At 39.3% G+C, this 22265-nt stretch overlaps 1 protein-coding gene across 4 annotated transcripts; it reads right to left on the bottom strand.

Annotated features, from left to right (window-relative positions):
- Positions 1-1583: 1583 nt before the first annotated feature.
- On the bottom strand, positions 1584-22172 carry LOC147173909 (rabphilin-3A-like). Of its 4 annotated transcripts, XM_086076284.1 has the most exons (20): positions 22118-22172; positions 21911-22037; positions 12226-12316; positions 12117-12128; positions 11729-11860; positions 11491-11620; positions 10341-10424; positions 10108-10255; positions 9982-10020; positions 7123-7308; positions 6847-7029; positions 6035-6114; positions 5634-5708; positions 5181-5290; positions 4945-5071; positions 4803-4859; positions 4538-4692; positions 3938-4019; positions 3692-3788; positions 1584-3597 (listed from the first exon to the last, which is right to left on the bottom strand). In XM_086076284.1, the coding sequence occupies exons 3-20, from the start codon at positions 12297-12299 to the stop codon at positions 3467-3469; spliced, it is 1902 nt and encodes a 633-aa protein (XP_085932410.1). In that variant the 5' UTR covers positions 12300-12316; positions 21911-22037; positions 22118-22172; the 3' UTR covers positions 1584-3466. The 4 variants fall into 4 exon arrangements, with proteins under 4 accessions (XP_085932410.1, XP_085932409.1, XP_085932411.1 ...); XM_086076283.1 differs by having other exon boundaries at positions 21911-22123; XM_086076285.1 differs by lacking the exon at positions 9982-10020 and having other exon boundaries at positions 21911-22123.
- Positions 22173-22265: the final 93 nt, after the last annotated feature.

Below are 22265 nucleotides of genomic sequence, written 5' to 3'. Positions count from 1 at the left end.
ACTATGTGATGAGCGTGACTCAGAGAGGGTGAGAAAAAGAAGGCTTTCACATCCCTTGTAAAAGGGTGTTCTGTGCTGAAAAATAAAGCTCTTGCTGTTTGCTAAGGTAGTCTCACAATGAATGCCCATCTCCAAAAAAGAAACACAGAATTATACCTGCGAGTTTTCACTCTCAAACAAGCGTCAGTAGACTGGTCTCCATGGACATGGCTTTTCGAAACATGGGTTCTTGTTCTTACAAGGTTCTAGAAGTAAGTGGTCAATGGATCCAGTGTAAACAAAAAAGTCGGATATGTCCATTTGACTGCTGGTTTCCACTGTGCAGTATTTATAACCAGATCATATAGAGAACATGTCTGGCTATTGTCATAGTTTTGGAGTATACTTGTCGTCAGTAGCACGTTGTAAAATAGTCCTGCTGAGAATATGAAATGCAGAAATTTGCTAAAGTTACTTGATATGCTTTAGCTGCATTATCTACTTGCAAGTTGCTCAATAATGTAAATCACATTAGATTGCTAATCTCTTTAAATTTGAGTAAGTTCAAAGTTATGTAGCACATTATGGAATGCTGCAAAAAGCTGGGGAAAGAACATATTTGAGTAAAACCTTAATACTCTGCCACTGAGATTCTAGATGTTTTCAGTAACGCAATGCAAGTTGTCAACACACTATGAAGTCAACTCAGAATTGTTTTTATGTTTTAATAAAAAGCTAGGTAAATTGGTATTCAGCCTTCAAGGAATATTGACAAAATACAAATTAATGATATACCTATTTGCAGTTATTGTATGACAGATTCTAAATGGAGGAAATCGCTTAAAGTTTATAATAAGTAAAATAAAATAAGTACTTCTAGTCCTTAGAAATGATTTATCCTTTCTTCTCTCTATTTTTTTTAACAACTCCTCTGATGATAATGGCTATTTACTCATTTCAGTTCTCATTGACATCAAAGTTTAACCACACAGGATTAGTGGCATCACACACTTAGAGGAAGGACGTTGGTTCCAACACCACACATGAATTGATTTTATTTAATTTTATTGACCTGTGTTAACTCTGCAAAATCTTTACATGCAACATTGTTTGCAAACATACATGTTCCCAGTGCATGCACTACTCTATTTACAACAGAGATCAAGATTGGCAGAATGCTCTGAGAGATTCCCGTTTTAAAGCAAACAATCAATCAAACATGATTTGTGTTGATCTCATGTAATGACCACGACGGCCAAAGCAGCACAAAGTAGAATCATATACAAGATGCTACTGGCAGGTGCTTTACACACTGCCATGGGGGAGGGGGGGGGGGGCAGAGATATTGTGCAGAGGCAACAAGACAGTGATGAAAGACATGAGTCTCTTAAATCTGCTACAGCTACCCGTTAAGAGCCATGTGATTATATGCTTATCAAATCAGCTTAGCAGTTTATTCAAATTATGCCATAGTCATGCAGAAAATGGCCTCTTGTATACGAAGTATAAGGAAAGATGATGTAAACATTAATATAATTTATATTATATATATATATATATATATATATATATATATATATATATATATATATATATATTATATATATATATATATATAGTATAAATCTTGTACCACAATAATCTTCATGCATAGAATTTCTTGTTTTTGTACTTGGAATAACTTCCAAACAGCTGTATAAGTTGAGGTCATTCCACTTTGTAAGGTGTGCTTTGCTTGGTTTGCTGTGATTATTGAATACACGCCAAAGCCATGAACTGGGAGGGAGTGGCAGAATAACCCTGCATTGTGCAAATGGTGTGTTGGGGTAAGAGTGGGCCACGACTGCCGCAGGCACATGAGAGTCACAAGCACAGTGCATGCAGGTAAGGCTGCACACACTTATGACAAAAACAGTTCCACCTTTTCTTCCTGACTAATTTGCTAAGAAGTGAACGCTCACCGTGTGCATTCAGTGTAAAACTTGACATAGAAAAGCTGTCTGAGTGTTAATTACCACAAACTGAAATTTCACGGATTAAACAACCACACATACATACACCTAACATTTACCTTGGTGTGCTCTAATCAAACCACAAATTAACATCAATTGGTGGATCCAAATACTCATGAGTCATCTATGTCATGTTTCTATCCTAACCTGAGCAATGCATCAGTATGTAAACATTTCTTCATGATTATATACATTATGTTCAGTGTTGTCTTACACGTCAGTGGTTTGGCATGCTCGTATCATTCAAGTGTTATAGTCGGGCGTGACGACATCACACCAGATATCAAAACTAATATGCTAGACATTGTGGTGAATGTTTTGGCGCAAGCTCTTTGCTTTTAGGATCCTCAGTAATGATTGTGACCTCTGGTGCTACAACATATTGCTTTTACATGAAGCAAACAATGTCTAAGGCTCAACATACCGCTGTACAATTGTGCAACTGTTTGTCCACATATCTTGGATACATACATTAAATCACTGGCTAAGTCCACAAAAGATGCAAGTATTTTTCAGAATCCATTATTTCATCCATGTTGCACAGAAGGTCACTGAAAACTGTCGTTTTGGATAAGATAGCTTAAATTTACCTACGCTGTCAGACCACATGTATGATTCCTATTTTTCTCGATTTGCCATGCTTTTTTGTTGGCTTTAGGATATATAGTTTGGGTTTATGGTGTATTTTTGGATTTAGCATGCGCTTTACTCCAGCAAATGTATTTTGGGGGGGAACAAAGGCCACAGGTGTGGACTGAGTTGTTTCTTTTTTCTTTTTAGCCCGGAGTTTGTTTTTAATAAAATGTTAAACATGGCACACTATAGAGGAAAGGTACTGGCTGCATAATGATCACTGCACCTAAGTGAAAATTTAAGAAAATATAATTAATTCCAACTTTGAAGCTATAACAACTTCCACTCTTTTAGTACGACTGGAATGTGCCTATGACATGTTTTTGTCCATTCCTTCAAAATATATTTGTGAGGTCAGAGATCACTAATATTGGACCTGAGAGAGGGCCTGGCGCCTCGTTATCTCTGTTCCAAAAAGTGTTTGATGGGATTGAGGTTGGGGTTTTGTGCAAGTTATTCCACACAAAACTCATCCAACCATGCACTTATTGTGTTACTGGGCCACAGTAATGCTGGATCAGAAAATGGCCGTTCCCCAACTGTTCCTACAAAGTTGGAAGTATAGGCCTTATAAGATGTCAAATTTGATTCAGAGATATATAAGGGATTTAGTTCAACTCCTGATTAATTAATGAAATGATTAATCACTCAGAAGAGGATTATCGTAAGTCAGTAAACGGAGAGAAAAGCAAAAACACAGAGGAGGCACGAGAGCATTGCCTGTGTCAGATGGTGAAATAATACTGAACAAATCAAGACAATACATAAAAGGTGCACAGAGACGCAAACGCAGACCAAGAGGGTGAAGGTGTTCTAGCTCATGCTGTGTTTGTAACAGGTAGTTAATCACTAGCGATGTGATTCTCATTCAACAAGGTGTGCCAGCGCTCAATCCTCTTGTCTTTGTTCTTCAAACACTCATACCAGTGTTTTAGCCTCTCTCCTTTGGCAGTGATGCCCAGCTGACAGCCACCTGGAGGGATGGGATGAAAGTCGACAGTAATGTGGCAACTCAATTCTTTAGTTTCCATTAGATTTAATCAAGGCAATCCTGATGAAATATTTACCAATGTAGTCATTGGATTTCCCAATATCATAATCCCACACAGAGACGTCTAAAATCTTCTTAGCCAGTTCACTGTGTTTAATATCAAAGCTGAATTCCTGAAATGGGATTTAAAAAACAACAACACACATTTCCAAATATGGTATTTGTTATATCCAAGTAGTGGTCAGTATAGTCACCCGGGCATGTTTTTAAAAAAATTATAATTATTTGGCATGTTTGTATTTTTCCCAAAATTCTTACAAACCTCATTAAACTCTGGGTTTAAAGTCTTTTTCTTGATTTGAGTTTTGCACTTGCCCTTCTTCCCCATGTCAGGTTTCAGAACTCTGTCAAATATAAAAGCAGGTTTGAAACACACAAATTCAAGCAGTTCCAAAAGAAATATAAAGCTTTTTCAAAACACTACAGCTGTAGTAAATTGCATATTTACACACAAAAATGCCTTCATACTAGACTGTAAACAAGAAAAACAGAGGAAATAAAATAAAAACACATTTAATTTAAAATATATGCACCGTGTTATTTCATTCCTCCCTCAGCAAATTATTCAAAAATAATTGTGGAAGATAATGTTAAAAATGTCATGCACTTTAAAGCACTTAATCTAACACTGAAGTCATTTTCAACAAGCAACATTTGTAAGATGGTCAAGCTTGAATACAATTTACATCCTTTTTCTATACCGCTTATTTTTATCAGGGTTGCGGGTGTGTTGGGGACGACCCCAACTGACTTTGGGTGGGAGCTAGGGAACGCCCTCAACTAGTCACCAGCCATTAATTGATTAATCCAATTGAACCCATTTAAGCATCACCATATTTACAATTAATACTCTTTTACTTACATTTTGACATAGGGGTCAGAATATCCATTAGCATCCATGGCAGCCAAATGAACACAGCGCACCACACCCACAAGGAGGCGGTTCATCTGGGTGCTGTACATGAGGGAGATAAGAATGCGACCGCGTTCCTCTACCTCGCCGCCATCTTTTCCAGACTAGAACACACAAGCAAAAGGAAAAGGGTATATAAATAATAGACTTTGTAAAAAAAAAACTGTTGGAAGAATGTGTTGCATTTAGTTATGCTCTTGAAACAGAGGGACACCTCATCTTCATAGAGAGCAATGCCTCGAGCACCACCGGCTGTCGCTGTTCTCTTTGTCTGTGAGGAAGTCATCACAGCAGCGGTTTTAGTTCGGAATTCAGAAGAGGAGAGAAAGTTAAGTTCGCAAATCATCATCACTCACTGGAACAACTCTCTCCAGACACACGTTGAAAATTTTCTTCTGGTTCAGCTTCAGTTTCTTCAGCGCCACTCGGGTCTCCCCAATGAATTCATTGTGGCCAAACTTGTCCTCATCACAGACAGACAGCCTGTGCAAAGCCATTTCGAGGACACCACATAAGGAGGCCATTGAGAACAGACCGGCTGCGCAATATGAGTACAGTTAATCTGAGTGTGACTACTTGTTGCTGTATCCACCTGAGCGTCTTGCGCTGCATGTCATCATCTGTCAGGCCGTGGTAGGTGAGTGACTCATTCCACGCAGGGTTGCGGGTGTTCCTCAAGGTTTTTGTGCGCAGCTTTGTTGACTGTTAATGAAGAGGAAATCAGAACAGAACACATAGAGGGTGCAAGAGCTCATGTTGTTTGGCTCATCTATGAAGTGCCTACATGGCCACTATAGCAGCCATATTCATGATTTAATTTATTCTGGTGTTGCTTTCTGAATACCACACCTTTTTTTTTATTTATGATTTTGTATCTTTATAACCACAAGGTGTCAGGCTTGAGCTTACCAGAAACTTGGCCAGAAACTCAGCCATTCCATGAATTGTCTTTGCTCATTTGGATTGACATACTGTACTATGCAGATTTTTAAAGAAAGTTGTGTGTTTGTGTGTGCGTTTTTTCCTTCTTTCTTTTTAATGTAACCTTGCTAGCCCCTGGCAGCAGATGAAGCTTGACATAAGGATCTGCCAGTCCATTTGAATCCATGGGTTTCAAGCCCTGGGGATGAAATAGAGAAATCATGTCAAATGCAAAGAATGTTGATAAAGAACTTTGAGTTAGAGATGTTGAGTTCCAACTTAAAATAAATTGAGTAAAAATGTTAAATAGTAGTAAAAAATATATAGAGAGAATTTACGCACTATAACTTTCTCATGAACACATAAGACACCTAAATCTTGTTCTTCTAAGAATCATTATTACATTAGTTAACAGTTTGTCAAAGTACAAACATTCATTGGTTTGCATTTTAATTTGATCACATTGAAAGAAGGTTTGCTTAATCCATTATTAACCGCCTTAAATGTGGGTAGAATTGTCCATACCTTAGCCTTGAGGATGCTACAGTGAAGGCTTTGGCTTTCCTGGTCATACAACAGACTGAACTCCAGAGAGCCCAGAGTGGCTGAAAGAGACCAAGGGAAGTCAACAAATTCATTGTTTGTATCACATTTTGGTGCCAGGTTTGTAATTACCCTATGGTCTATACTTTTTCTGTATTCTAAATGTTTTTGTGACCTCTGCTGCAGAATCATGAGCCTTTCTGGGATAAGATAAAACTATCAATTTATTGACTTATTGATATGATAAGGGAATGCAGAGGACAGGGAGTCTGCTTTCTAAATAATTAAGGTAAGAGTAACATTTTGCTTTTGAATGCAAGTTTGAGCAAAAGCTTCGTCTTACCCTTATGGAGAATAATCACATCATCAAACTTACTACCGTGAATCTCATCTAAAACAATAGTTACATAACATGTTTTGTTACACATGTGTGATGTTTAGCATTTACAATCTCCTTTGAGCTATTTGTTGAGCATGTATTTTTCTGCTTGGATACTTTGTGTTGGTGCTTATTTCAGCCGTCATATTGTACCGTGTCAGAAAAAATACTTCACGTTTGCTCTTTTGCAGAATGACCCCAATTAAACAGTTCCCGCATAGTCTGAAATGTAAATTCCCATTACCATGTGCTTAAAGTTTTTTCTAAACTTCAAAACAGCCAGCAATTTGAAAGAAATTAATCAAGTGAGTGACTTTATCTGAAATTAGTGAGAGAGAGAAAAATCTCTCTGCTGAACCAAAACATGTCAGTCGGTGTTTCTCCAATGAAAAGAAGGTGCATGTGATGTACTCACTTGCTTCATCGGAATCATAGTCATTGGCATCCTCATCCTCCCCCGCGGGGGGAGGTTGATGTCGGGCAGGAGGAGCACTGAAAGGGGCGGGCTGCCTTCTGTCCTCTCGTACAGCAGGAGGTGCTCTCTGTTCTGAAGGGACTGCACCAGAAGAGTAAGCACCGCCTTCACGTCCCATCTGACCTACAAACACACATGCAGGAGATAGCTTTTGGTTCAAATTGAGGACTGTTAATTAGGGCGTGCATAAGAGAATGGGGTCCAGCCGCCCCTCACCCTGTGGAGCCATCGAGGGTGTCACAACAGGCTGCGGTCTGGAGCTTTGAACGGGCACGTTCCTCTTCATCGCCATCGGGCTTCCCTGCTCTGCCTCTTCATGGCCAGCACCACCCGTGGCCATGCGCACAACTGATGGCTTAGGGGCCACAGGTGGATAACCAGCTTGGCTCTTGAGCTCTGCTTCTAAAAATAAGCATAATACAGTAAACACACTATTCATGCGGGAGACGTGAGATGTATATTCGCACTTCAGGCTCTCACTGCAGCAGAATATGTAATAACTCCCCAGTCTCCCTGGATACTTTTGATGTTGCAGCTTTTTGTTCAAAGGCATTGACCTACATTCTTTACAACAAGCTGCAGCAGTCAACTAGAGTACATACATGGAACCACTATAGTTCATAGCCTTTCTATTATCAGGAAGTCATGTGACAAATTGACCCATGTAAAAGCACTGAGCAGCATTCAGGGTGAAAATGCATTCAGATGTCAAACTTGTTAAAGATGATGAATAGGAAACAATAAACCAGGATAACCACTCATTATAATTGAGGTACTGAATTTAGAAGAGTATGTATGTAGAAGAAAGTACACAGGAAGACTGCAGCTTGTATTTGAACCCATGACGTCTGAACTGTGAGAAAGATGTGCAACCTTATTTGTTTAAATATATCTACCTTGTTAGATTATTGTTGCTAATTATGTAGTTGAATTTGACTCATTTTAGAGAGAGGCCAAATAGACTTGGTGTTAGAGTAATATTTACACTTGGAAGAGAGTAAAATAAAGACTTGGGGAAAAAAGAAATACATAAAAGTCACTCAAGGGTTGAGGAACAAACTCACGACCTTCAGCTTGGGACAGCCGATCTACTCCCTGAGCCATGCAGCTCCTGCTGTGCGTTAGACATATCGCCCGTGTCAGCTGGAATCTTTGTAGCTCCAAGAAACCAAAAATATAGTTACTTTTTTTTTTATACAAGCAAACAGTAGGAGTGGCATAGCTCAGGTGGTAGAGTGGCAGTCTCCCAAGCTGAAGGTCGTGAGTTCGTTCCTCAACTCTTGAGTGTTTTTTTTCCCCTCTTCAATTCTTTATTTTACTCTCCCAAGTGTAAACATTACTCTAAAGCTGAGCCTATTTGGTCCCACTCCAAATAGAGTCAAATTTACTCTAGATAGAGTCAAATTTACTCTACAGAATTTACTGTGTTGAGATTCACATCAAGTGAGATGCTATCACGTCCACATATGTCTGAACAACTGTTACAGCATCTACTGAACTTGTCATCAATATTATAAGACAGTTTTGAAGGCCTGAGTGTCTCTGTAATAGCCAAGTGTACCTAATAAAGTGGCCAGTAAGTGAAGGCATTATAATTAAATTCAGATATAACTGTCATTAGCTGTTGGTAATCCTCAATTTTGCTCCGGTTCATGACCAGCAGGGTAATTTTGGAAAGTAAACGATCAAGTGTTAAGTATTTTCTCAAAAAGGATCAAAACAGAGAATACTGAGTAAGTAGAATGACAAGATTCATTTTAAGGTTAAAAATGTAGAGCTTTGCACTGAAGCAGAACGACCTCGGCCACTGTACTTCCATGGGGCGTACGCTAAAGCGTCGCAAGATGCCATCGTACACTAAAATCTAACAAACTGTTATTTAACAACAATATGTCTTCCCATTTGTTGAATTTTATCAAGAGATGCTTTGAAATTCAAATAACAGTGGAGGAACATGAAATGTCTTTATGCTTCAAGAATGATCTTGCCACAGCAGTCAGTCATAAAATGTAGTCCATAGGTGTCAAACTCGGGTCCTGGAGGGCCGCAGTCCTGCAAGTTTTTGATTTTTTCATTCGCCAACACAGCTGATATATGATCAGCTCATCAGCAAGCTCTGCATAAGCCTAATAATGATCCTGCTGATTGGAATCAGCTTGTGTTGAAAGAGGGAAACCTCCTAAACCAGCAGGACTAGGGCCCTCGAGGACCGGAGTTTGACACCTATGATGTAGTCCGTTCTAACACACTAAAGCAATGGTTTCCTAACCTGGGTCGATGGAGGTTAAGACACACTCGATTCAAATGTTTCATTATGATACGCCCCGCTTGGGTATCATTGGCTGCAGGTGATGGCTATTTGTGCTGCAGGGAATTTGGTGTGCTCAGTAGTCGACTTGCGGCTCGTCGTGTGATTTCTTTATTGTGGTAATCCTTTCACACTAACAATGTCGAGCAAAAAAAAGGAAAAGTGTCGGACGAATATGTGCAATATGAATTCACTTGTATAATGGAACGTATGGTGTTCCACAAGGTTCAATTCTGGGGCCTCTGCTCTTTTCCGTGTATCTTCTGCCCATGAGTTGCATCTTAAGAAAACAGTGGTGATTGTTTAAAAGTGCTCTATAAAAAAAGAGTTGAGTTGAGTGAAGCGAGTTAGCGTCATAACTGCATGATTTGCAATACCAAGTTGAGCAACTCTAGTCCAGCACAACTCGCTACCTAGAAAAGCTAAAGGAATCCATAAGCTGCATGGCGATGTGGAATACAAGAACATAAAGCTTTGAATTCAAGGTGAAGCGAGTCAAATTTGGTGAAAAGCCTACTCTCTCTGTTCTTTTTCTTTACTAGTAAATCCTACCTGCAGTATGTATGTCTTGAATTTGGGGGGGAAAGATGTTGTTTTTCAATAAAGAAGGGTTTGATGACTGCATATAGGAAACTGGCGGGGTTCACCTCCAACAAGGTTAAGAACCACTGCATGACTGCACTAAAGTATTTAAGTGCAACAAATTCTTTGAAAATCAAAATTCAGAGCAAAAAACTTTGACATGCAATCAGTGGTTGATAACTTGCCTGAAAGCTGGTTGTCAGTTGCAGGAAATTGACTCTGACCTGAGAGAGAGAGAAAATGTACACTTGAGAATATGTGTTGCAGGGTTTACAAGTACCCCGAGCCGAAAGATAAATCATTGCACGCACCAGGTTGTTGATTCTGAGTTGCTCCCTCCCTGGGTTTGGAGGCTACTTCCTGGGCACGTTGGTCTTTCGGTTTAGATAAAGGCATGGGTGAAGGAAGGAATTGTTTGGGAAATCCTTTAAAGAACCAGGCACCAGACCTCTTCCACACCTGAGAAGAAAAAAACACATTATGTGTTTATGTGGTATGGATCTCCTAATGGCGAGTTCTCCATTTCCGTGCACGAAGCACTCACCTCTCGCTGTTCTCTGCAGATTTTGCACAGCCACACAGCACGGGGCCTGCTGCTGCACTGGGTACCACACTTAGTACACATATTCTATGCAAAGGGAAAACACAAATATCCAACTGCTTGACATTTATAGCATTTTATTTAATGATATGATGGTGACGACGTGTTGTCTTAAATCAAACAGAGCTGTATGACGTTTTGCTCCCAAGGTCTGGAGTCACACATTTTCATTTGTGCGGAGATATTGAGAGGCAAGCATTGCGCAGTATCATTGCTGCAATGATGTTGTGCCAGCACTTAGTGAATGACAAATGAGGTTGCTCTGGTGTCATCCCAGTGCGGCTCTCACAACAAGAGGCCAGAGCGTATCTGGGGATTTCTCTGATGTGTTCACTGTTAAAAAAAAAAAAATGTCTGTAGAATTAACAGCGAATTACTGTAAAGTTGTAAATTGTAAAAACTGTAAATACAAAACAATGAAGCATTGTATAATTCACATTCATTTGATGTAATACTCTGAACCAAACACAACTGTTGATTTGACAGTAAGAAAATGTTAAAAAAAGATTACATTTTTAGGAAAATTTAAACAGGTAAACTGCAAAACAAAACACATTGGGATACAGTTAAAATTACATCATAGCAGTGTTAGAATAACACTTTTTTGTCAGTAGGTCCTTTGGTACATTTTGTTTATGCTAAAAGAAATATGCATTTTACAAAGCCATATTACAGATAAGCCTGGATTGGCTGTCAACCAGTTCAGGGTTTACCCCGCCCACTGACCCAAGACAGCTGGGATGGGCTCCAGCGCCCCCGCGACCCAAATGAAGTATTATTTACCAAGGACATGCTACTCTTATACTATTTTCTATAAAACTTACATGCAGATTTTGTTTATTCTACATTAAATACCAGTAAAATGTACAGGCTATTCTGTAAAGTTGTTTGCATTTGCACTGTATTTTTTTTTTTTACAGAATTTCTCTGGCAACCACAGCTGCCAGTTTTCCCCCCGTAAACAGATTTTTTTTTTTTTTACAGTGTTGAGTAATACTGTATCGTTCATTTTATAGTACAAGTAGTATCTCTCAGCATTCACATCACGCCGATTCCTACGGAAACCGCCATTTGTAGATATTTCAGTTCTTACCTTTTTGCAGTCCTCACACACCACTGAGCTGACCCCAGGTGTGCCCAGCTGCTCCCCACACAGCACACATCGGGACATTCCATCCCCACACACCGTCTTCTTCATGTCGTCCAGGCGGTTTATCAAGCGCCTGCAGAAGCACACCTGACTTAAGACGTCTCGTTTAAAATGACTTCAAGTTAAATGATCACAGTGCATTGAACAGATTTGCATGCACTGGCTAGTTTCAGTGTCTCACCCAATCCTCTCTTGCTCCATGGCCTCCATTTTCTCAGCTCGTGCAATCACACCATTTATAATTTCTTTTTCGTCATCTGTCAACTCTGGAGCAGAACCAGGACCGGGGCCTGGCTGCATGGTCCAATTGCCCCTGTGAGTGGAAAAAGTCGATTAATTTTTTTAATTAATGAAATCAATCACACATGTGCAAACACATGTCAGATTCAATGTTTGTAACAATGAATTGGACACACGTGCCTTGGCTATACAAATATTGCATGTTAAAGTAAGCATACACTTTTCATATTAGTCTACAAACCTCCAACCCATTTTGTTTCCATCTTTACAGTTATAGGGCTGAAAAATAGAGTGAAGGGGGAAATGAGACAGCAGCAGTGTCTACTTACTGTTCTTTATCCCTGTGATCACACAATAGAGAGATGCAAATGGAAACAAAGGATTAGTCTTTGGTTATTGCACAGCCAAATGACGCCATGTGCTGATCATCATGCTCACCTAGCGTGCATGGTATTCTGCCTGTCGTTGGGCACCCAGCGATCCGAGCTGCTGCTCATCACCGTGTCAGTCATGGCAGCCCTAACACATTCTACAAGACAGATGAAAGTCCAAAAACAGATTAGAGTTATATCATGAAAAATTAGGCCTCTGTTGTGCCTAATTAGTGGAAATGAATAGTGTGAGGGGGGCTTAATAAGTCAAAAGTCATTAGAGGAATGATTAGTTCTGATTTAAATCCTCTAGTACGCACATTTAGCTATTTCATTGTTTTTATCACATGCTTATGCTGCACTAACGTAACTGCAACAACAGGTTGTTCAGTCAACAGCCAAAACTAAATGGGCCAGAATAATGCTGAGCTCTAATTGGCAACCCAACAGATAAGATTAGATTCGATTTAATTGCTACAATTAATAAAAGGGACGAGTCAAATCGGAATAATTGAGGACGTCACATACATGACCACCACAATGGACATAAATCAATGATTCAGCTTAAAATCACTTTTTTAATTCGCCTGTATGGTTCAGTCAACTCTCTTATTCTCCCCTTTATTTAATCATAGGATTGTTTAAAGTCCAACCCGTAAGCCAAATAAAAAATCTTGACCATACATCAAATGGATTGGTTTGAACATCTTTACAAATACAAAGCCCAATTCCAGTGAAGTTTGGAGGTTGTAATACATATATATAAATATATATATATCCCAAAAAGTAAACTCAGTGTTGCTGAGGAGTTATCCGCATTTGTAAATCCCACAATTAACGTCAGTTTGCAATAATTGCACACATTAAAACAAAGGGTAGAATACAAGTAAATGTTACTTCTGACAGTCTTTCAATTGTTGGATTTCTCTTTAAAGCCCTTTGGGACAAGTGCGATGCATGGGTGGGATGCAAAAATGTATGTCCTGAGGGCAAGTAGCACCATACAGTTAAACCCCGCAGGCTGCAGCAAGCAAAAGCCTCATGAGCATTGTTATGTCAAGAATTGTGATAGTGACATGTCTAATCGGTAAAATTACCGAATGAACAATACTGAGCTCTCTCAAGAAAAAAAAAAAAAAAAGAATTAGAAAAAAATAATTGTGATAGTGCATGACGGCGAAAGTGCAGCCACTGAACAGCTGTAAAGAGGTGAACAGTGAAAACGTGAAAAAGGAAAATCAATAGCTTTCTCCTCTCAACAGTTTTTCCCATGCAATCATTCCAGGGCCGTAAGATCACACTCTCTCTCTCTCACTCGGCTGATCGCTTTAATGCACTAGATGGTGCATCAGAGCTCATCATACCTTGTGAGCCATAATCTGTCATCGCCCTGCCTGTGAGACTGAAGGAATAGCATCAAACTTGCTGTATTAGCCGTAGGACCGTAGTACTGGTTGTGGGCTTTTCATTTTTGATGCCACTGCAGCATCCAGCTAACAGGTCACTATGTTATCAGGAAGCAACTGGCTTGTTCTGTGATGGCACAAACGTGACCTTACATTATACTAGTCTATGTTAGTTATACTAGTTATGGCACCACATGGGTCAAGGTTAAAAGTGTAATTATTCGGGCCTCATCTCAAATTCACACTTCTTTGATGATTGTTGGTACAAAATGATGCAGACATAGAGCCGGAAACACTGTAAATATTTACTGTAAGTAGGTGTGTCGGGTGACAGAAAATATCCGGGAGGGTACCATGGTAGTCGTCCAAAGTATCCACGGAATCCTCTTTACTCATATTACCTGCATTTTAAAGACTTACTCATGGCAGTAGATGGTGTCAATCTAGCAGCATGTATGCTCAAATAAAAAAAGAAACATGAAGTCATCCAGGCAACCAACATCCTGTAAATGTCATATGGAAGAAGAAGGGATGAGTTTAGCAAGGCGTTTATGGGCCGGGGAAGATAGTCAATAGATATCTACATTTGTACTCCCTGAGCACACTTTACGCACAAAGCATCTGTCAGCCATTTTTAGAAACATGGTCATGCACTCCTCTTGGTTGCTTGAATTGAATGCAAGAGCTACCAGCACAAATTGATGTGACTTTGAAAAGCAGGTGTATGACTCATTACTGCAGGCTCACAGAAAGTAAAGGCACAGAGATCAGCCAGCATCTTCCTTACAAGATGTTTTACCGTTCACGTGCGGTATGAAAGTAGGCAGGGTGACAGCAAGGCATGCAGGACAATGATGAATTGCTCCAACGTGGATCGTTACGGATCTCACAGCTGCATACTACGCGGGGTGGGGAAGACATCAGCTCTCCGGGACAGAAATACTTTTGAGTTGATGGGTTTTAGTTGGAAAACCAATTGAAGTGTAAGGCGGATTTAATCCTATGTCAGCACACAAACAATAAACCATTACTCATATACTTTATAAAATTTGCTGAAAGTAAGTTGAATATATGTGTGTGGGGGGGACCATTAAAACCAGCAAAAACTATTGTTCTCTTCAATTTTCCAATACATTTCAACTTTCCTTAACAGATTGCTGCATTGTCCAAAGTTTACCACTTAGCTCATTTAAAATCTTTAGTGAAGAGAAAAAAAGTATTACAGTACACTCTAAAAAGAGAATTGTTGAACCAATTTAAGATTACAAATTGAATTGTTGACCAAAAAACAAAAACAAAATCGCTTCAATAGGTAAGACGATTTAATTAAGTTGAATACGTTTAAGTTTAATTATTTACAAGTTCATTAAACTAAGTACTTTGGATTGGAGTCACTTAATTCAGATACATATATTCCGTTTAATAAACTCATAATTAATTAAACGTAATATACTCACTTTGGACTAACTTAATTCAATCGTGTGTTACCAATTGTAGCGTTTTTTTCAACTTGGTCAACAATTCAATTTGTAAACTAGCTCAAAAATTCTTTTTTTAGAGTGTATATCATTAAAACAGCCGTTAGAAAGGCCATGATTAGTTACTCTAACATACTTTCAAGTTTCAAAACGAGAACAGCAACTATGTCAGCCGCCGTTTTTTTATTACACCCAAATATGTGTCCCCTCTACAATATATTGACTACAATGGCACTGAAACACTATTCATAATCCAGGCCAAGAATTCCCTGGCGATACTTAAAGAAGGACATTTCTAAAATGGGTTAATTAGATGAGTTTAAATTCATAATATTGGTTTCATTTACTTCAATTTTTATCAGGCCGCTAGCTTTATTGTTATGCCTTGGACTAAAACAAAACAAAACAAAACAAAACAAACAGACAAACTAACTAACTCTACCGATACATCTCCTCCAACAATTTGCCCATAGTACCTGCATGATCACATCAGCACTTTTGTTAAATCAATCAACAGGTGAATGCTAACTAGCCACCTTATGGTCATGTTAATGCAGAATTCATAATGTTTAAGTGCAACATGCCATTTCAAATTGAAGAACTATTCTACCATGTGCATTCTTCAGAACGTTACAAGAAACCAGTTGAGGTACATTTGTCTTTCTGAGCTACACTATCATGGGTATGTTGATCTTTTCTTCAATTTATCTAAATATATATTTAATCTCAAAATGGCCGCACAATATTATTTATTTATTTGTTTATTTTTGAATGCTTCCAGGTTTTGTTTTGTTTTAAACTGCTCTAATGATCATTTTTAGTGTTTTTGTTTTTTTTGCAAACCAATTAGTAGGCATGCAGCATATTTCTTGAGTTGTGTTGAGATGCTTTTATTATCACACTCTAAAAACAGTTGTGTCAAAAATAACCCAACTATGGGTAAAAAATTTACCGATCCTCTACTTGGGTCTATTTGACCCAACTTTGAGTCAGGAAATTGGGTCCTTTAGTGTAAAACTATTCATAAATATTGGTCAGATCCTTTACTTGGGTCAAAAAAATGGGTAATTTTGTATAATACAACCAGAAAGTTGTGTCAAATTGACCCATAAAGTGGATCGGTCCATTTTTGATCATAATTGGGTTACTTTTAACCCAAGTGTAAAGAATGCAATGATAAACAATCTCCTAAACCCCTAACAGCTTTGATATTATGCAAGTGAAAATAGTGTATAATGTCAAATTGCCCATATTAATTATTGGTTGACAAGGACATACATACAGTTTGGAATGTAACACTGCACAGGTCCACTAGATTCTCAAGAGAGCACTTGGTGAGACTGCAAAAATGCAGAAAAACGTTTTTAAAATGATGACTAATGATGTCTATAGTAAGGCACTTGCTTATGATTCTTACCACGGTAAGATTCATTTCAGACTGCAGTAGTGCTCTAAAGATTAAACATTATTTATACCTATAATAATAGGTTACACTTTCCAAACCCGTGAAGCCAGTAAAATATCCATGCCTGTATCGAGAATCGTTTCGCAAACAACAACCAAATCAAGTGCCAAGTCCAGAGCTGCTCATATAGACAAAAGCTGTTGGATATGGAATTGATTCAATCAAAGCAAAAACATAAATCAAAAGTCAACACAAATTTTAATGGAAAAATAAATTGTTATCATAGCTTGGCGCTGTTATTCATTATTGCTCAAGGTTGGCAAAATTCAGTAGACTATGTGCAGGCAAGTTGAATGGTGTTTATTATTTATTTTATTTATTCTCTGATTGGATCAAAAGAAAAAGACAATAGGACAACATTATAACACATACACTCTATAGAGATGTCGTAGAAAGGACTGGACACTCATTTACTCCACCAACGCCATCTATCCCCATAGAGAAGAGTAGACTTGGACGAGAGTGCATTGCACCACGCAGACCTTCACTGCTGGAGGAGAACATCACTCAGCATTTCTTAATTATTTACAACTTCAACCCCCAGCGCTGTTCACTTTGTGTACGCCCCCTCTCTAAAGGCATTTATGTAAGCTTTCTGATTCTCAGATCTTAATCAAACATCCACAGTGGGTATTAAGTGAGAACAACTCTCTGCGTGGGAAACAGTAACGAAGTCTGTCTTTTAGGTGTGCCGCATCAACAAAATATGTTTTAGCTCAGACGGTTTTGTTGGTGGACACCATCTGTGAAGACCATCTGTGAGGACTCATCATCTCTCAAATGGACAAGTGTTGCACTGATGCAACCAAATTGTCTGTGCAGGCAAGGCTCCAAGTCCCGCAACGTTGGAGCACAAACAGGAAAGATCATCCAGTGTCCAACAAGCTAACCTGCTGCTAATTGTGATATGCACTTTGCCCTGTCCAAGAGACATGCCGAGTCATTATTTTCATTCTTAAATCAGCACAACATATCGTACACTGAATAAGAATGTCAGCAAAGACCTCTGCCAAGACCAACCAATTTTAATTTGCATCAGCACCTAATTGTAGACTCAGAAAAAGCCATCTCCACAATAACATTAAATCACCACTTATAGGTCTGTGGTCAAAACACTATACGATATTTCCTGCCAACCACAAGTCACTCTGTTTTTCTGTTGATAATGATACATGGTTAATAATGTATTTAAAAGGAAAACTCTTTCATCAGATGTAGAGATTTACTTTTGTTACACAATGAAGCTTGACAAGCAACTACAAGGTCCCAGAGGATTTGTTCACAGATCTGGTGACATAGGAAACCCAGTTCAACACTAGAAACAGTGTTGGATCCAGAGACTACAGCGATAATCATCAGACATTTTGAAACTGAGCGCTCTTTCTTGGGTAATGATTAATGCCAAGGGCTACTAGCGTGATACACACTTCTGTAATAGCAAATTTGCAGAAATTAGATGTTTTTTTTTATTTAAATACTAGTGCTTAAAGCGTTAACTAATTAATGAATTAACACAAAATTATCGCATTAATCATGTATTAACGCAGATTAATCACACTATTAATTTTGACCACAGATTATCCTTTAGCTGACAATGGATGGTTACATAAAAGGTATACAACGGCGTATTAGGGCCACGTATAAAAAAAAAAATTTTAGAGGGCAAATTTGCCAGTTTTTTTCTCTGAATATTGCCCCCGACCTCTTCAAAAATATATTTATACATGGCCCTAATATGCCCTCGTAAAGGTAGCACAGACTGTCCATTTTAAATTATGCAAGTAGTTAACTGATTTAAAATAAAAGAAGGATGAGAGTGTGCAGTGGATACAAAAAAATGTAAGACGTCCTCATAACATTAAATTAAACACATAACGGGTGCTCTTTAAATGTTTAATTTTTGGATAAAAAGCCTTTTTAATTAAGTGATTAATTGTGATTAATCAAAATTCAAAGATGTGATTAATCTGATTAAAATCTTTAATCGTTTGACAGTTCTATTAAATACACAAGGTGTCATTCTTTTTTTAATTTAAGTTTTATGTTTAGTTTGGCGGTAAACGTCAACTTCAACAATGAAACAACTTGAAGGCTCTATTTTGTGAATTATTCCAATAACTGTCGCTTATTGGAAGATGAGTTCACAGCAACCATACAGCGTTCGTATACAAAGTGGAGCGATGTCTTCAGCGTGGACGGCATCAACCCCAGCTAAACGTCTCCAAGATAAACAAGCATTCCTATGTTTGCTCCAAGATAAGAGCCTGTAAAGTAACTATAATGGACTAGGCTAAAGTATCACTAAACTAGCAACCAAACGAGGTAAAAGCCAACTTTAATTTTTTTTGCGGGATTACAATTTCCATGCTGAGAGAGAGAGACGCCGTTTTTGTGCCGGACTTATCTTGATACCGCTACGATTTGACCTCGATAGCTGTGAAGTCCTCTTCTGCAAATTTTTATTCTTCCACTGCATACTGTAGACCAGGGGTGCTCAAGTTCGTTCCTCGAGAGCCCCTATCCAGCCTGTTTTCCATGTTTGTCTCCACTAACACACCTGATTCATGATCAGGATCGTTATTGGGCTTCTGCAAAGCTTGCTGATTAGCTGATCATTAGATTCAGCTGTGCTGCATTAGGGAAACATGGAAAACAGGCTGGATAGGGGCTCTCGAGGACCGAACTTGAGCACCCCTGCAGTGTAGACCCTTAAATTTGCCTCAGTCTGGAAGATATCGTACTTGTATTGCTTCAAAAACACTCACTGACATGCTCTGGTACATTCATTTACATCGTAGCTAAGTGTCCAGAAAGATGTCGGATCCGGAAGCGTCAACTGAGGGGAATGGGCTTTTGTGAAAGGTCAATTGGTCTTGTGTTTTTGCATTTATTAATATCATTGGAATTCACCTCTCCAACTAGGATAATGCATTTGTGGAATGCTGAATTACCCTGGTGTACGACTGGCATTCACCGGGAACTAACTCGCAAAACCGACTCGCATAGCAGACTTGTTTGCGACATTGTTGAGTTTGTGAGTGCTCTCAGCATTACTATGCCACATTTGTCCCTTCAGAATTAGGTCCGTGAAGTTCACATTCCATCCAGTACACAGAGTGGTTGCAGCTTTGGTACCATTTTCAAAGCAAGGACCAAGTTCTGTGCGGCAGTTTGGACAAAGACAGGCTGTCCGTGGGCACCCCAAGCAGACAACGCCCTAAGAAGACCCCCTCTTCACACTAGCTTCACTGCAAGCACAAGATAAGGTACGGAAGCTGAAAAGACAGTAGAATTCAGATATCAATTGATAATGTTCGCTGCTAGCACTGGCTGCAGACTGGCTAGCTCCCATGCGTACGGTACCCCATTAGACTAAATTGGATTTAGTTATAAAAGTTGTTTAAATAGATATATTGCTCCATCTACTGATCAAATCAGTGATCGGTTATGATTTTTTGCAAACTCGCTGATCGGCTGAAAACCGAAATATCCTAATCGTGTAAAAAGCCCAATAATTGTCACTTTAAAAATTGCCGTACAGTTATATTAAAACATTGGCTGTAAATTTTGTAAAGGTATTATGATGGAAAATCCAAACAAACATGAGGTCAATTGGAATGGTTTCTGTTGGACCTTGAAGGTTCCACTGAATAATTAACAAGATAAACGTCCAGGGATGACGAAGGTTAATTTTGGACTTTTCCTATATACTCCATGCTTTCATGCTCTCTTGGGGGAACTTGGTCAAAAGGCCTCATTAATTACTTCAGTCTCTTCCAATATGCCAGAGTGTTTCAGGAGATCTAATCACCATTTTCAGAAAGGCATTGATTTTCACCCACTGCACTGACGAGAGTTTCAAGTTGAAGAAACTCCCCTTTGCTGACGGACCTCAAATGGCAGAACAAGGTTGCTTGGGAAACTAAAGGAAGTCTTAGCACAAAACAGACAGCTCCCATTATTGGGCTCCAAACTGTATAAATACAAGAGATTGTGAGTAACACTCATGCACCTTTCACCAACTGTGACCATGGTAACAGCAAGGAGAGAGAAAGCAAAAATGATTTAACACAGTTTGAGTGCATGTTCGAGCACCAGTGTGTATGATCGCGGCAGTGCATATACCTGTGCAATGCTAAATGGGCCTCTGTTTTAGAAACCGTGTCAATGGATCACATATGACCCAATCTAGCACAAATGTGTCATGCTCATAGTTAAGACAAGTCCAAAGACATTGGAATCTGGAAACGGTCGCCTTGATTCCCTCAGTTCTAAATAATGCAGTGAGCATGCAGAGCACTTACTTTACTCCTCCATATTTTTTATATTTTCCCCTAAACACACATCTCTACATGTTAACATTATGTTCTTCCGTGCCATTTGCTTGCCTTGCACCATTTTGTCCATGCTGACAAGCCTGTAAAAATAAAAGCGGTCTAAGCATACATATCATTGTCCAATCATATACTGTAGGTGTTTATGTGAGAGGAGGCAACTGCAGATATTTCTCACATGGAATATTCTGTTTTTTTTTACTCCCCTCCCCCATTTAATCCCCGTGCTTCAAGTCTATAGGAGGAGGTGGAGATGGTGGAACCAGCTCCTTCTGTCACCCTCCAGCAGCACTTGACAATGGTAGTAACTCGTGGGTGCAGAGTGAGACAACAACACAACAATGAGGCGACACAAGCACCTGTTCAGTGGCCCCGCTGGAGTCCACATGTGCCCTGTTCACGTCAGAAATTGAAGGGATTCATTGGGGTTTTCCCGCAAGCTCCTAAAAACCCTGCAGCAACGCCCAAGGCACGCAACCACTCAATGTCCTACATGGCTTACCAGGGTCTGTTCTCTTATTCCAGATCTGACTGCAACCAGGAAGCAAGCACTGCATGAGGGCGGCCAGCTTGTCATGTTCACAATGCATTTTAGAAGGTGTAAAAATAGAACACAGCATACAGTCTAATGTATCTTTCAAATTAAATTCACGCTCAGCACCAATGTATGTTGTCATGAATTGTAATTTGCTCTGTTAAAACCTCCTGGTTTTCAGAATAATGTAAGACATTGTTTCCCCTAAAACAAATAAATTAGATGACAATGCACATAATTGGTCCTTCCCTTAGGTTAATTAACAGGACCATCATGCGTGCACAATGATCCGCACAAAATGCCATTTTTCATTCAGATGACTCAGTATGTTAAGTGGCTATCTGCCTCATCAAATTAATAAGCAGACAATAAAAGACGCTTCTCGTAAAAGATCATTATCGGCCCTCCTCTCTTGTGAATGAAAGGTTGCATCCATTCAAGTCATTGTCCGGACGCGCGACCCTCACAGAGGCTTCAGTTTGAGGATGCGTAATTTCAATATTTTGTCATGCTTCCGGCGATGCAAAGACACACCTGAGAATCCAGAGCAGGCTCTCCTCAGTCAGTTGTCGGGGAATGGAGATGGAGATGACTCGTGTGCAGGTCTTGAATCTGGCGACGGAGTCAGTCTATACGCATGCTTCATATGTCACACCCGAACCTGGGATTTAACATTCAACCCGGAGGAGTAGTCAGTGACTGGAGGCACAGTAGATCTCTACGGTGTGCGTGGGAACTCGCCTTCTATTCTGCGTGGAGGATGGAAAGCCCTTGATTCAGTGGGAAGGAAACCCCTGGATGTGAAGTGATAACACTAATGCATAAGTGGACAGTCACCACCTGATCGAATTGTGTCTGGAACTGCGCACTGGGGCACAATTCCAAGATT

Source organism: Leptonotus elevatus, chromosome 5, assembly GCF_054856555.1.
Source record: "Leptonotus elevatus isolate MCC_2025b chromosome 5, RoL_Lele_1.0, whole genome shotgun sequence".
In the NCBI taxonomy this organism is placed as follows: domain Eukaryota; kingdom Metazoa; phylum Chordata; class Actinopteri; order Syngnathiformes; family Syngnathidae; genus Leptonotus; species Leptonotus elevatus.
This window is presented reverse-complemented; position numbering and strand designations above follow the sequence as displayed.

Bases quoted from the DNA above. Each gene is read 5' to 3' on its own strand.
- LOC147173909 (XM_086076284.1), bottom strand. From the start codon at position 12,299: ATGACTGACACGGTGATGAGCAGCAGCTCGGATCGCTGGGTGCCCAAC. The intron at 7,030-7,122 runs GTGAGGGGCGGC...GTGTGTTTGTAG, and splicing joins ACCCTCGATGGCTCCACAGG to GTCAGATGGGACGTGAAGGC. The intron at 3,598-3,691 runs GTAAATATTTCA...CCATCCCTCCAG, and splicing joins GAAATCCAATGACTACATTG to GTGGCTGTCAGCTGGGCATC.